This window comes from Panicum hallii, chromosome 5, assembly GCF_002211085.1.
Source record: "Panicum hallii strain FIL2 chromosome 5, PHallii_v3.1, whole genome shotgun sequence".
Lineage (NCBI taxonomy): Eukaryota > Viridiplantae > Streptophyta > Magnoliopsida > Poales > Poaceae > Panicum > Panicum hallii.
In genome coordinates, this window is record NC_038046.1 from 58,683,956 (window position 1) to 58,700,026 (window position 16,071).

At 48.6% G+C, this 16,071-nt stretch overlaps 2 protein-coding genes across 2 annotated transcripts; both read left to right on the plus strand.

The window, feature by feature from the left end:
- The first annotated feature begins 1,476 nt into the window (after positions 1–1,476).
- LOC112895445 (transcription repressor OFP2-like) lies at positions 1,477–2,679 on the plus strand. Its single transcript, XM_025963394.1, has one exon. It carries the CDS (start codon positions 1,533–1,535, stop codon positions 2,607–2,609), a length of 1,077 nt encoding a protein of 358 aa, XP_025819179.1. The 5' UTR covers positions 1,477–1,532; the 3' UTR covers positions 2,610–2,679.
- Positions 2,680–8,807: 6,128 nt separating this feature from the next.
- LOC112895443 (probable chlorophyll(ide) b reductase NYC1, chloroplastic) lies at positions 8,808–14,429 on the plus strand. Its single transcript, XM_025963392.1, has 10 exons — positions 8,808–9,239; positions 10,153–10,231; positions 10,340–10,475; positions 10,719–10,793; positions 10,914–11,109; positions 11,376–11,444; positions 11,580–11,719; positions 11,874–11,996; positions 12,555–12,747; positions 13,853–14,429. Exons 1-10 carry the CDS (start codon positions 8,937–8,939, stop codon positions 14,036–14,038), a joined length of 1,500 nt encoding a protein of 499 aa, XP_025819177.1. The 5' UTR covers positions 8,808–8,936; the 3' UTR covers positions 14,039–14,429.
- The last annotated feature ends 1,642 nt before the right edge of the window (positions 14,430–16,071 follow it).

Consider the following 16,071-nt stretch of genomic DNA (forward strand, 5'->3'; position numbering starts at 1 on the left):
CAAGCAAAGGCCGACTCCGACGGTTCGAACCCTCGAACAAGGATTGCCAGCCAACCTCCGTGAAAAAAATTCCCACGAGCGTCGGAGCTTGGCACGAGCCAAAGGTTACGTTTGCTTACGTGTCATATTTTTGTTGGGCGTCGGTTTACCACCGGTCGTTTACTGTTCCTTTTATCCCCCCCCCCCAATATAAGCAGGGGTTGGGGTTGAGTAGTTTTCACGCTCTTACCAGCTAGCGGCCTTCACATTCCATTTTCTCAGTACCACGTGTCATGAGTTGCGCATTCCATTTTCTCAGTGCCACGTGTCATGAGTTGATTTGCTGCTTCCTTCGCTAGAGCTTTACTTGATCTTTGTGAGTGAAACGAAGGTTTTCATTTCTATTTTCTTGGGTTGCTGTTCTTTGTCTTAGTTTTATCGTTCTTTTCTAGGGATGGCTCGCTTGAAAGAAACTTCTAAGCTCATCGAAGGTGGCGAAGCTAGTACAACGGCTGAGGATTTGGTTCAGCTATCTAGTGACGAGGAGGACTTGGCTCAGGTGGACGCTTCCCCTCTGATTTGATGGGTTGTGAAAAGCCCGAGGCAACCCTTCGATTTGGGACATGATTGTGTCACAAAACCTTATCAATTTTTGTGTTGACAAGGGTTACTTTAAGGCTGGGGAGTGTCGACCTCCGGGGAATGAGGATACCCCCGATCCGCTTGAAGGCGAGACTGTTGTGTTTCGTGACTTTTTCACATCCGGGCTGCGTTTTCCGCTTGATCCCGCTTTTCCGGTAATCTTGTCCAGATACAACGTCAAGATGCATCATTTGACGCCGAATGCAGTTATTCAGTTGTTAAAGTTTTTCTGGGCTGTGAGGACCTTCGATGCTCCGTTGTCTCCCGACACCTTCTGCAGGTTTTATGAGCTGCATCCGTTGGGGTGGAAGATATCATTCGAGGGTGAAGATGAAATTTACCATGCTCAGAGCGGTTGTTGCACCTTCCTTCCAGGAAGGAATAACAAAATTTTAAAATTGGAAGTTCCGGATTTGATAGGCAGATGCGTCTATTTACCTCCCCTCTAGATGACATCACGATGGTTCTAGGAACCTTGCCATGGTGGCGATCCCCAACAGGGTCACGCGACCCATGACTCGTGTAGCATGTAGCAGCGTGGAACAGTTGAACAATGCGCCATCTACTGTATATGTGGCACGACACGGACGAGAGAGACACGAGAGACGTAGAGTCATTTCATCTCGGATAATTACCATATTCCGGGTGATCTGATCGATCTCTCGGAGCATGTAATAATGTAACCTGCCTCGTTGATTCGGTCCCTAAGCAATCAACTGCGAGGATGACAAGCGTCCACCCATCATCTCCCTCCCCCTCCCACGCTACCCATTTCAAAACGCCCGTTCCCCCTCCACTCGAGCTATATATAGAGACCACTCGGAACTCGCCACCGCTGGTGCTCGTGCTCCTCCGAACACACAACAGAACCAAACCAGCGCCCGCGGTCAGTGACCGAGCTAGCCTTCCCGATGCACCACGGCGGCGGCGGGGGAGGGAGGAGCAGCAGCCGCCTCCGGGACCGCCTGGCCCGGATGTTCCGCCCGGCCTCGCTGCTCCGCTCCACCTGCAACACCACCGCCTCCGCCTGCTCATCCTCCTCCTCCTCCACTGTCACCCCGGGCGCCGCGGCGTCCTCCAAGGCGCCGCCGCCGCCGGCCTCCGCGTGCTCCTCCAGCCGGGCGCTGCTCGCCGCGGACGCCGCCGTCGCGCGCGACGGCAGGGACTTTTTGCTCGCCTCGTCACGCCGCGACCTCGCCGCGGCGCCCGTCGGCCGCACCGAGTCCTTCTCCACCGCCGTCGACCGCCTCAACCGCCGCGCCGGTGCCGCGCCGCCGTCGCGCTTCTCCGTCGACGCGCCGCCGCTGCTGGAGACCAGCGCCAAGGACAAGAGCCCTCGCGAGTACCGCCTCGGCGGCAAGAATAACAGCAGCGACAAGATGAAGATGAAGCTGCTCTCCAACCCCTACGGCTTCAGCACCTCGGACGACGACGACGACGACGCCCACAGCGACGTCTTCAGCAGCGACGCCGAGGACCTCGCCGGCCGTGGCGGGGCCGCCAAGAAGCTGACAAGCGAGTCGGCGGAGACATTCTTCTGCTCCTCGCGGAGCTTCTCCTCCGACTCCTCCGAGTTCTACACCAACAAGAAGAAGACCAAGACCAGGAGGTCCCCCGCAGCCGCCTCCAGCAAGCCGCCGCCGCCCAAACCTCCGAAGCAGCAGCGGGGCCAGGCCGCCGGCAGCAGGCGCCACCGCCGCGCGGCGAGCAGCGCCTGCGACACGTGCGGCGTCCGGGACGGCTTCCGCCCGGTCGTGTGCGCGGCGGAGGAGCAGGTGCGCAAGGGCTTCGCGGTGGTGAAGCGGTCGCGGGACCCCTACGCGGACTTCCGCTCCTCCATGGTGGAGATGATCGTGGGGCGGCAGCTCTTCGGCGCGCCGGACATGGAGCGCCTGCTGCGCTCCTACCTCTCCCTCAATGCGCCGCGCCACCACCCCGTCATCCTCCAGGCCTTCTCCGACATCTGGGTCGTCGTCCACGGCGGCTAGCGGCTAGCTAGCTAACCTGCAGCCTCATCATCAATAAGCTTAATTATTAAGAATCTTCATTCTTGGTTAATCATGCATGTCGCGGATAAATGTAGAAGCTCTAGCTACAACGGGTTAATTAAGCTTTGCTGTGCGATCTGCTACTGTTCACGTGATTAATCTGAGAAGAAGGCTATCTTAAATTATTCTCGATATGTTTGATATTAATTTTGATCTGAATTTAGTAGATGATGACAGCTTCTTTGTACCGTGATGCTGTACTGGTGCTGCGTGTAGGATCTGAATCTGATCAGGTCGTAGCTTCAGAGTTGGAAGTGGATTTGGATTGACTGACCACTGAGAGCTAGCGGCGTCATGGTTTCGTTTGGTAGCTAGTGCCTACTAGCTAGAGGTGCTGTGCCTGTACCTGACTACCACCTGTGGTACCCGTGTTTGATTTTCCACCGGGGACAATCATTTGGACTTTAGAGCGAGATGATGACGACGACGACACATTGACACAATGTACTCGAGCTCGTGTCGCATTTGTGTCGGCAACTGTTGGTTCAGTAGCGATGAGGGCTTGTCAACTGAAATTTGAAAGCGGACCAATCAGTCCTGTCAAGCAACACTGTGTTATGCAAGACACTTTCATATATGTGTCACAAGTGCCATTACGAATTGTTCTCCATTCAAAAGTTAGACCTCTATCTCCAAGCATGCGCTGACAGTTAAGCATAAGAATACTACTGGTACTTTCAGCTGGACAAGTAATGTAAGGTCAAGTTCAGCGTATACTGACAGTGGCTACCTGTCAAAAAGGCACTTAAATCTGCAAACCCCGCCATACTTCAGTTTCAGTACATACAACTGCATTCCTCTGCTGAAAAACGAGACATGCTGCCAAACAACCAACCAACCCCTATAATATTCCAAGGGCCACATGCAGCCAGCCACATGCTGATAAGAATTATCAAACAATTCAGTAAAGGCGCTCGCTATAAATTCTCCTGCGAGCACTACATGTATGGACATTCTGCCGCGTACACAAGTCTCCTCAAAAGACTCGAACTTGGGCTGTGGCTGCTGCACAAGAGGTCAATGGGAAAAGGAATGGAAGATAGCAGTAGAGAGTATTGCCTTTCTCCTCCCCTATGAGCACATCACTGGCTTGGGATTTGGGCCCTTTGCTGCTTGCTGGCTTTTCACCCCTGCCCTGTCAGATCAGCACTCCGCAGCAGGTCCAAATCAAATCAGCAGTGAGAGAGGAAGAGTACTCTCAATTCACAAGCAAAGGTCGTAGATCAGATGTGCACTCAAATCGCAAGCAAAGGTGCTCCTAGATACGAGTAGCTAGTGGTACGTACGTTGGAATGGCCTTGGGAGCAGGAGCCTCGCCTTTCTCCAAGAAGTTAAGAGTAGCGCGTCCATGCATGGAGCTGGAAAGGCTCTACTCGATCATCGGCCTATAGAATAGTGGTAGTATAGTATAGTAGATTTCTGCATTTGAAGTTTGAAAAGGGTTGACAGCGCCTTGGCGCATTCTCCAAACCATGCTAATGGAAGCGTCTTGTTTCCTCGAGGGAGCAGGTTGGGATTAGGTTTGTGGGGCAGTGCTTCCACTAAAGAAATGGTACTATAGCCCCATCACTGAACTTAAGCCTTGTTCGCTTCTTGTTAGATGCAGAGGCAGAGGCAGAGACAGGACAAGAGGTGACCTGAATGCCACATTGCTGCGCCCTCATGTCAGCTCTATCTTTCTTCTTCACTGGTGCTTAGGTACCGTGCAGTTTGTACTACTAAAAAGTTAGAGCCACCTGTCCTACTCATCAGATGTATATCTTGCTTGGACAGCTTGCATCAGTAGAACTAACACTGAAGTTTGACTAGCCGGATGAGTGACACACGACGCAGGCCCAACTATGGCACTGTCATTCCTGCTGAAAACGGGCAGTTTTGATTTGAATGCCCCGGCCTGGCTACTTTTCCAGCATTGGCATCACATCACATCTGCTCGAGGCGCCAAAAGGTATCTTGGTGGCGATCAACGGCAATCTCACTGCTGCTCGAGCAGAACAGAAAGGCAGGCACGCGTCGCTGTATTGTACTATTGTTTGACAATAATGCTCCTACATATGTATGACTAAATAATGCAGTTAAAAAGTCTACCGTATGAAAGAAATCTTGTTTAATTAGTGTATATAGAATATGCCCCATAAAGCAAGCTAGCTGTAGCTAATATAGTGGTTAGTACAGTGGTCTCTCACTTCAAAGTCAAGCGAAAGGCTGTTCCTCTTTGAACTGGATGGACGTGTCGCCGGAGCAGTCTCGGTTGCATCCGTCGCCGCAGTAGCACAAGTCTGCTTGGTCGACGCATCCACCATTCGTGCATGCATGGACGTGTCGTCGTCGTCGTCGGTTGTCCTCCACCACCTTCCGCTGTCGGAGGAAAAAGAGGCCGGAGCTTGGAGAAAGGCGATGGATCCATCCATGGACCGGCGGTCGCTAGCTTTTCGCCGCGCGCGCCTTGGTCGGCCTCCATGCATGCACGCGCATTCTATCATGCACGCATGATGATGCGCCACTCCCTGGCTCACTCTCGCCGATGTGCGTCCGAAAGGTCACCTCTCGATGGGTGTGTGCATGTGCATGTGCATGGCTTTTCGACTGTTTGTTGTATGCGTCAACAGCCAGCCAGCCAGCCCTATGGCTGATGGCTGATGGCTGTGCATGCATGCAGTTCTGCCTGCCCCGGCGGTCGTTGTAAACCACTGTGTCCCTCCTGCTGCTGCGTGCTGTCTTGTTTCAAGGAAAGAGTTTGAACAATGCTCGTAGCCGTCTCTGTGCTTGCATCTGTATTCTGTACACACGTACGTACTTGTACTGATGTTCTTGAGATGGAGATCGGTCGACAGGGGGCAGCAGCAGCAGAGGAACAGTGCTAGGAGCGGGAGGCAGCAAACCGCAGTTATTGCGGAGGTGGTGGGGCCGAAAGCGAATGCGGTTGCAGGATTCAGGAAGCTGCTGCGGCTGCGGTGCATGCACCAGCAGGCTCTCTCTGGGTCCGGTCCCGTGTCTGCCTGCGCTGGAAACGCAGGAGGACTCGATCGGCTCGCTAGGCTAGGCGCTAGGCGTCGTCCGGGAGTCCGGGATCCCGTTGCTGCGGCGGCGCCAGGCAGGCAGGCAGGCAGTCAGCGACGGCGCGGCCAGCGAGCCGATACGGCCGGCGCCCGGCGGTGGTCTGCAGTCTGTACCGGAATGCATGCGCAAAGCCGCAAAGCCTGCCGGTACGGGGCGATCGACCGTCGACGGGGGAGGCGTTGCATGCTTTGGCCTGCGCCGCCAGCGTGGGCTGCCTGCGCCGGCCGAGAAGCGTGGGATAGTGCGCGCGCGCCGGGGCGTGGACCGCCTGCTGCTGGGCCAGTTTAGTCGAGGCGGCGGCAGCGGCAGCCCCGACCTCCCGTCCTGACACGGTCGTGTTTGAACTGGAAGCGCTTCGAAATTGAGCAAAAGTGCATAGGATTTGTCAGATTTAGCAGCTTATTAGAACAACTACAATCAAATGAACCGACTGCTTCCACTCGCGTTGAGAGTAGCATGGACCACGTACTGTACTGTACGTGACAGTGGCAGTGCGCATGCGTTAGAAAAAGAACTCCACGGGACCGCCCCAGGAAAAAAAAAGAACAGAAAACGAACAAAAAACGGCGCCATTCCGCCGGACCATGCACTGCACGAAGGATCGAGCGAATGCGATCTGCAAGCAGTAAATGCGATGCCGCCTCCTCCTGCTGCTGCTGCTGCTGGTGGTGGAACATAGGGGGCGAGAGAGAGAGAGAGAGAGAGGCAAGCAACTCGGATGGAGCGCGAGCCGAGGCGGCTTGATGAATTTGCATTCGCTCTTGTGCCAGCTAGCTCATCGGGCCCCGCGCCCATCACGGGCTCACGGCCGACGACGAGCGACGGACGGACGCAGATGTCCGCCTGCAGGGGTGGCCGGCGCTGGCTCGTCGTCTCGTACTCTTGCCTCCGCTCTCCTCTGCGCTCGCTGGCCTCTGCCGGCAGCCGCACTAGCTCCGCCGCAGACACACGGCCGCTGCAGGCGGAAGAAGTGGGTATGGGTCCAGCTGCCAGAAGCCAGATATACGGGCTTTTTGCGGCCGGTGACTAGGCCCACAGAGCCTCGCCCTCCTGGGCGTTCGCATCCCATGCCACCCAGATGGGCTCTGGACGTGGGCTCGGCTCGTGGCCCATCGCTGGACGATCCACAGAGAGAGAGAGAGAGGGCCGCCGTGCCTGCTACGGTACGCGTAGGACCGAGAGACGGAAAAGGAAGGGAAGAATATACGGTTGGCACGTCTCGAACACGGATAGCGGTGGAGTGCACGTATCCTGCGGCGCCGCCACGTAGGGAAAACTGCTGCTGCTGCTGCCTCTGCACGTACCCGTATGTCAAAGCAGCAGCCCAACGGAGCGGGGCAGGCCGGCACAGGTGCACAAGCACAACAGTCCAGGAGACGGGCATCCGAGTCAGCAGCTGGCTTGCGTGCCGAAACATCTCCGGACACGCCTGCATGCTTTTCCGTGGAAGCCTCGCCCGCCCTGACGGCAGTTAGTTCCGTGCACGCGTTTCCTCTCCCCAATAATTAGGGATGGCTGCGTATCCAACGTACATGCTATCCGTATCTATATTGGAATTTAATGCGGTAGTAAGGTGGATATATATCCAAATCCAATTTTTATTATTTTTATCGATGCGATTCCGCATCCATATTCGATAATATCCGACACTATCCGTATCCATTTTCAGTAAAACAACCAATATTATTAATTTTTATAATAAAGTTATAACAAGATTAAATTTACTCGTACATATTCTTACTTTATCTATTTATGGATGAAATTACTTTTATATTCTTTATTATATATTAAGAAAAAAATGTTTATACACTTATTGAAAATATATTTTATTTATTTATTTTTTATGTATTTATTTATCAAAATATTTGTTGATAGATAAGCTATTTTTGGCCAGCTATCTTTATAATATTTGGGAATAGAAAGAAAAGGTCTCTGCAGGTAAAGAAAAAAAGAAAAGTGGTGCCGTCGCGATTGAAGCTGAGATACTTAGATATTTGTTCTCTTTTTCGAGGATGCTGAGATATTTTGCAGGCCGTGGCAAAAAGGAAATATCATATCCAATCCATTGGGATCAAATAATCCATTCATTCCATGGCGCAATTCGCTCGCTTGGTGGGCCGGCACAGCGCGAGAGCTGCTGCTGCTCTTGGATGAGGATGGGCGGACACCGACCCATCTTGGGGGACAAGGACCCAGCAAGGAGAGGACTACTAGGGAGCAAAGGACGGCCACGTGGCGCCTATCCGCCACGGGATGAGGTTGCTCCAGCGTGTGGCCACCTCGTTGCCTGCCTTTGCCCGCGTCCAGACTCTGCTTTTCCAGCGGCCTTTTTTTCCCGTGTCAAGATCGAACGTATGGTAATGGGGCACTCGCCCGTCGCGTGCAGACTCTGCGATCTTTTTTTCAGGCAGAAACATGGTACGTACGACTACGATTACTACCCGCATCATTGTCTCACGACTTTTTTTTTCGAAGGGGAAAGAGGACTTTATAGATTATTAACAAGTGCCATAGTTGCAAGCATCAACCAATAGATGCTCAATACAACTACGAATACCTCGAAACCAAACCAATTGTGGGCAACATCGAGACCTTCCTTACATGTCATCAATTCTGCATCTTCTACGAAAAAGGCCCGTAGACTCTTGGTTACGAGAGCATCAGTAGCATCTCAGGTTCTAGTGAGGGTGCGTCTGTTACGAGTGTCTGAGTTGTACTGTGTAATTAATAAAAAAAGTTACTTTCGAGTTTTTGAACGTGCCCCTGAGATCTACGGAGTACCGTGTTAGATCGCAGAAAACAACCGAATTCTATACATACTTTTTCTGAGGCTTGGTTGCAATCATGTTCTCAATTAATGAATGAAAACAAACACTCTTTTTCTGAAGGAATTAAAAAAAGATACTTCCGACGCTGCTGCTCGGCTACCTTGGGCTAGTTAAGAAAATTATGTTCGCCTGCTGCTGGTCCAACGGCGTGTTTGGTACCTGTAATTTTCCTAGCATAATCTTACGATACACCAGGGTCCTTGCTGCAAAAATGCTCTGCTGATTATTTGTTCGCTGTTAAAGTGCACGGCACGCGCCCCTCCGAAAATCATGGGACACATACACGAGCACGCGAAAAGGTGAGGAGCGCACGCAACGAGTGAGCAGGCGGAGCCCAGCGAGGCGGACGGGAGATCGCCGAATCCTTATCCGCCTCGCCATGGCCGCCGCCGCCGCGGTCGTCCACCTCTCCGTCCACGCACGCCTCCGCCGCTCGCCGGCCGAGCTGCCCTCCACCTCCTCCTCCCGCCGCCCGACCCTCCTGCGGTGCCGCGCGTTCAAGCAGGAGGCCGACGGGGGCGGCAGTACCCAGACCGAGGCGCGGAAGCGCAGGAAGAAGGGGCCGCTGTACAAGCTCAAGGCCGCGATCCAGGGGCTCGCGGGCTCCCGGTCGGCCGCCGCGGAGGCGTACGGGGGAGAGTACCAGCGCGCCGTCGAGAAGGCGGAGGAGATCTTCTTCTCGGTGAGCACCGACCTCCATCCATGAGAGAACCCTTGCGCCCTTGGCCGACGCAGTACGCGTACATGTACTGTTAGTTTTGGCATGTGTTTGGTGGTTTGAACATCCGATGGGTGATCGGCTACTTGAATGCCCGTGGCCAAGTTAGCTTCCTTCCTTGTGCCCGCAGTCCCTGCACTGCGCACGTGTCCCTCCCATAGAAGAATCCCTCCCTCCTCATCAAGTGCTAATTAAACGTGAGCTCGAATCTGGTCCTTATCCTGGTTACTACCTGACCATTGGGTGTTCGAATGATCGAATCTGATTCACCTCTGCTGATGGTTCCAATCCATGTGTAACACACTATTCAGTTCGTTGCAAACGCAGGGATGTAGGCTTACAGTTGCGTAGCGCTGGTTCTATAGCATGTTTTTGCACTTCAAGGTCCTACACGGCACGGTTGCACATGTGGGGGGCGCCCCTTTGCAGATTAGTATTCTTTTTTTTTTCCTCACAAGCCACAAGCCTATATTAGAGATAAAATTTCTACACGGATTTCCATATCCTTCATTCCTTCTTTGCAGATATGGTCTGCAACTAAACGGTGCACCGACTAGAATAGTCTAACCATGTAGGAGTACTAGGAAAGCAAATGACATGACCGGTGGTTGCTGATTCATACCAAAGTGCCTCTGGAGTTTCGAATTGTGGCAGCAAGAGCAAGCAATGGCTACTGCCAGAGTAGCTGCATTGTGCCTAATCACTTCTTAGCCTGTCAAACTGTCCAGAATCCAGACATACGATTCATGCTTGTGTTCGACCCTGTTGACCACGAGTCATGTTGTATATCAGCAACAGGGATCACAATTCTGTTAGACCTCATTTTCTTGTGCAACAGGGTATCTTCTATGTTCGCTTATTTCTTTCACCATTCCAGGTTGCTACTCAGCTAGGCAAATATGTTATCACTATGATGAGCAGTGGTGTTGTACTCGGGGTCGGATTTCAGCTATCAGGTTTGTCAGACATTTGTACTGCATTGCCTTTGCTTTATACATTATACCTCTCTTTTCATTCGCGTACCTTTTCTGGACTTCCATTACTTAGTCAGACTATTTTTTTAGGTGGAGACAGCCAAATGAATGAACTAATTTGGTATAGCTGGCTTGGTGGGGTGATTATCGGTACTATGATAGGTACAAACAGTGTCCTAGAGGAACACTGCAAAGCTGGACCTCGCAATGTCGTCATAACTGGAAGGTAGCTTATTTTCATCCTTATTTCAACATGCCTTCTGAACATTTTGCCAGGAAGTAATATGCAGCTGGTTCATTTTCATTTGTCTCTTGACATGCCTTGTAAATGTTTTCCTTCTTCTTCAAATTATTGGGTAGCATACTCTAAATAACAAATTTTTTTTTCAGAAACACAAAACTGTCGAAGCTACTGAAATATTTGGTGATTAACATTGACATTGCCACATTGGTTTTTTGAATTTTCCAGCACAAGAGGGTTAGGAAAAGCACTTGCTCGTGAGTTTCTTCTTTCAGGAGACCGTGTTGTGATTGCTTCACGAAGGTGATTTTCATGAGCATGGTTCTAAAACTTTAGTCTTGTTCAATAAATTCGCATATACATACTGCTTATGGTGTTTTATGCTTTGTCTTAGTTTTAAATATTTTCTTTTTGTGAAGGCAGTCCTGAATCAGTTCTTCAGACTATCAAAGAACTTGAAGAGAACATTCAGGAGGGCTTATCAGTCGCCAAAAAGAAAGAAAGGAAAACTTTATCTCATGCCAAGGTTGTTGGTACAGCTTGCGATGTCTGTAAACCTGAAGATGTGAAGAAGTTAGTGAATTTTGCTATTAATGAGCTTGGCTCAGTTGACCTTTGGGTAGGTGATTCTTTACATTTTTGTAGATTAAACCTGTATCTTGTTTGGCCTACCTTTTGTATTCATTGAACTGAATGGTTTGTCCAAAACTGGATTGTGCCTGACTATTGAGTTTACGTTCTTTACATCAGTTGTGAAACATACTTTTTATATGATGACCATTAGATAAATTCTATGGTTCCCACTTTTACATGCTCCTGTATGGTAGTATGGTTAGATGAAAGAATAATATATATTTACTGATTCTTCTTCAATCTTATGTACAGATAAATAATGCTGGCACAAATAAAGGTTTTAGGCCACTGGTAACTTTTTCTGATGATGACATTACTCAGGTATGTTGATTGTTATATTCTGTTGCCTTCTACTATGAAGTTTATGCATGTATAATTGATCAGCGGACTTGGTGTAACCATGCTATCTTATTTCCTTCTTTTTAGTTTGTTCTGATCTATTTCATGCTGTTACAGATCGTTTCAACAAACCTAGTTGGATCTTTGCTGTGCACCAGAGAAGCCATGAATGTCATGCAATACCAAGACAAGGGAGGCCATATATTCAACATGGATGGAGCAGGTTCTGGAGGATCAAGCACACCACTGACGGCTGTGTAAGCACTACCAGTTTTCTAATACTCTGTTGCTTCTGCATAGCTTATACTGTATAAATGTTGTGCTATTTTTTTTCTTGTTGGCTCTTGAGTGTGTTGTATTTGCATTCGTTGTGTGCTGAAGCTAAATCTGATGCTGAACACAAATTTGTAGCTATGGTTCAACTAAATGTGGACTGAGGCAGTTCCAATCATCACTTCTGAAGGAAAGCAGAAGATCAAAAGTTGGAGTGCACACTGCCTCTCCTGGAATGGTCCTCACAGACCTTCTGTTAAGGTAACTTCTCCATACTTATAAAATTTTAAGTTACTCACATATCAGCTGTCATGATATACGTTATAAAGCTCACTGTGAACTTTCTCTATATTTATTGTCTGATATGTACTTATATTGCTTTTGACAATGGACATGGCACAAGTGTTCACGATGTCTAAAGTGCAGAGTTTTGTGTAACAATTACAAACAAGGCTTGACTTGGTGCTTCCTTGCATACATACACAACACATTAAACATGAAATTGTGTAGATTCTGCTGAGATCACCTCATCACAGATTACATGGTTTGGTGATGTAAAATAAACTATTCTATAACTAGATTAATTGATTGTACCTGTGTATATGCAATGAATTGTTGAGGTATGTTTGAGCTATGATATTCATAGATAACTATAATGACAGAAAGATCAAGCATGACCTTATTAGTTACCACTTGTCTACTTATGTAAAGTCTGTGTTACTTATTTCCCACTCTTCAAATCTGATATAACTGACCCTCTTATTGTTGTGTGCCAGAATCATGTTTACTCTTCTTTACTGATTACCTGTTTCTTTGCAGTGGTTCATCCCTCAGAAATAAACAGATGTTCAATTTAATATGCGAGCTTCCAGAAACAGTAGCTAGGACGTTGGTTCCAAGGATGAGAGTTGTAAAAGGAAGTGGAAAGGCAATCAACTACTTGACACCACCAAGGATCTTGCTGGCCTTGGTTACTGCATGGGTTCGACGGGGCCGATGGTTTGATGACGAGGTACACAGATATACTTATTTTGTACTTAACATACACTTAGATTTAGCTTTAATTTAATAGTGTCAACTGTTTCAGGTTAGCTTTTATGTAGTACTACCAAAAATTTCAGTAGAAGCTGGATTGAATTATTGATTTTACTATCCTTCACCCACTATATATACTTGGAATATTGGAACTCAGAACATTTAGTTGTTATGCTTCTTAGATTTACATTTCTAAAGATAGTATGTTGAGTTCCACAACTGAGCTGAATGTCAAAAGAAAGAATGGCCGACCTTTCTTTCCATTGGATTTACATTAGTTTTTTTTTGGTTTCAGTCCTTTCTGGTTGTCATTTTCACATGATATGGATTTGGTGTTTTTTATTCTCTTTTGCCGAATCTGCTGTATTCCTCGGTCGCTTAAACAAACATTATGTATCTGTCCTATTTCTCTTAATGAACAATACCCGCGACCCACCTCTCCAGTACTCCAGTGTATTCTATAATAGGAAAGAAAAGTTTTACACATATCAAAGTGTGGGTGGGTGGGGCTCGGGGTCATATTATATTATTCATTGCATGCAAAAAACATTGTCGTTCAAGGACTACCAGTTAGGTGGGCCAGATCATACAGACGTTTCAGAAAAATGTCCAATTTGGAAAAACAAATGCACCATTCAGAATATTGTCCATTATGCCATTTTAAGGTTCATGGCGACAATGACGCGCTGACAGGGCTGTTTGCTCACTTGGGTATATTCAGTGTAGAACTGAAATGTGTGATTACAATTTGAGTAATATTGTAATTGAAATTTTCAAACTATATCATAATAAACGTGAATGAAGCCATAGAGTAACATTGTAGTTCATTTCCTAAATCTGAAGTAATTTTAGTTGTATTATAGCCACACGCCATTAAGGAAAATGATAACTGCTTGCCTGCTTGTACCTTCTGAACTTTACAGTGATATTATATGGAGTGTCCTTCCATGGTACACATGATATGCACTTCTAACTGTGCATGTGTGCACTAAGAGATAATGAGATATCGTTCAAGCAATCAAATTTATATTTTTGCTGTTATTATGCTCAGAGCTATGTGATCAATCATTTATCCATTACAGGGAAGAGCAGTATATGCAGCTGAGGCTGATAGAATTCGCAACTGGGCTGAAAGCAGAGCACGCTTCTCTTTCACCGACGCGATGGAGATGTACACGGAAAACACTTGGGTTTCCGTATTCTCGCTCTCCGTCGTCTGTGCATTCATAATTCTTTCCAGCTCAGGTGGACCTCTTCCAGGCACATGATCCCCAGAGTTGCCGACCTAGATACTCCATTTATTTTCAACAAAGGCGTTCTATTATCGGAAAGGATATGACACAACACTTATGAATGGGGAAGAAGATGAACCCACAAATGTAGATAGGTGCAAGGGAGATCAGCAGCTGCTTCCTCTCACCATTTAAGGCTTGGCTAACCATGTGCTCGGAAAAAGGGTAAATAGAATTTGTTTTGTGGGCATTCCCACTTCTGTATGCTAGCCTGTGATCTGTTACTTTTAAGAACATGTATGAGAAACTGAGCACCATCAGAGTCGATGAAAGTTCTTACCTGGTGTACATGCTTATAGTCATGATAATTATTGTAACTTTCTGATCGCCACTTGTTCCCTTATCACTGAAGTATCTATAACTTAAAGTCATGGGGTCAGAACTCAGAATCATGAGATGTCAGGTGTGTATGCATGTCATCTTTTAGGTTGCCATGGGAACTACAACTACAAGAAAAGCTTATAAAGGCAGGCTTGCAGTGCCTTGAATCTTTGCACTCTGGTTTCTGAGTTGATAAAGTATTGCTGCAGTTTACAAGTAACAACATTTATAGATGGTGTGCCATGTATGCATGCCTTGGCAAAAGAGGAGAAGCGGGTTCTTCTTTCCAAGTTGATAAGAGCAGGCACTTTGAAGTTGGGTGTCGATTCTTTCCTTTCCCTGAGCACTAGCTCTCAAGTTCTCTTCATACCCCAACTTCTCCAATCTGCTCTGATCAATCTCCATTCAGATTGCCTCAGCAAGAAGTCGCAAGAGTAAACCTATACACGGGCCACTGGGCATACCAAGTGAATTTCTCTCAACCCAATTCGGATGCCACACCTCTGGAGAATCTAAAGAAATTGCATAAGCCGGAGGAGATTGGATGCATATATCGGGCCGTGATTGCAGCTAGCTCACTAGACAGTGGTGCCTACCGCGCGCCAATTTCTTTCTCTCCTCTAGAAGAGGACACGTAGGAGAGCTGCATGCTTTTACATTATATATCTGGACAAAAAGGCCTTTTCAACTAGGCTTCAATCTGGCTATCGTGTACTCCTCCTGGTACAGATGCCACTAGTTTATTCGGACAAGAATAAGAAAGAGCCAGGACGTACCAGTCGTTATCTTGAGCACTGGCTGCCACTACTGCTTGCCGATCCTCAATGAAGCAAACGAACAACAGGGCCCACCAGGGTGCGAGTGCTCCAAAGATTGAAGCGAGAGATGAGAGGAGGACATCCCATGGAAAATGCAGCTAGGGTACTGATCGAGAGATGATGCACCGCCGCGTGATCGGATCGGTGGGGTGGGGATGGCGGCATGTGGCCGTGGCCCGTGGGGGCACAGCACAGGCCACAGGCATCAGCGAAAGCGACTGCCACCAGGACACCACACACAACATCATCTCTTCCAACATACGCTAGCCTGTGCTTTGCCACGGCAGCGCCCATGCATGCCATGTTCAGGTAAAGAGCTCATCTGCTCAGCTCTCCTTTAGTTCCCTTTTATCTTTATATATCCATCAATAAGTACTAGATCCTAACTCATATAATAACAAGGGATGGCCTCTATCAAGTACTAGAGCAGTGGTTAGGGCCGTGCATGCCTCGAAGCAGTAGTAGCTTGTTTGGTTGGGTGCCCAAACTGCTGCAGGTACGCCGCTGTCTCGCAAGCGAAACAGATGCTAGCTGTTCCTGGCCAAGTTCTAGATCCCAGCACACGATCGGCCGCGGCGTTTGCCCAATCTTGCAAGGCATGCAAACGAAACGCGGCCACCGATCGATTAAATTGTGCGAGCAGCATAGTCGTCAATCGACTTTGCTTGCATATGCTGCTACACACACACACACACACACACAGAGGATGCATCCATCGATGGATCGGCTTCAGCTTGAGCGAGACCGCCGGGACCAAAAGTCTCGGCTCCTGACAGCAATGCAGGAGCGGCTAGCGATGGATGGATGGATGGATGAGAACATGTGTGCATATCAGAGTCCAGTTGCGTACCAGTCACGTGCATACGTTCT

Coding starts and splice junctions, on each gene's coding strand:
- LOC112895445 (XM_025963394.1), top strand. CDS start 1,533: ATGCACCACGGCGGCGGCGGGGGAGGGAGGAGCAGCAGCCGCCTCCGG.
- LOC112895443 (XM_025963392.1), top strand. CDS start 8,937: ATGGCCGCCGCCGCCGCGGTCGTCCACCTCTCCGTCCACGCACGCCTC. Junction 10,794..10,913: donor GTTGTGATTGCTTCACGAAG/GTGATTTTCATG, acceptor TTGTGAAGGCAG/TCCTGAATCAGTTCTTCAGA. Junction 12,748..13,852: donor GCCGATGGTTTGATGACGAG/GTACACAGATAT, acceptor TATCCATTACAG/GGAAGAGCAGTATATGCAGC.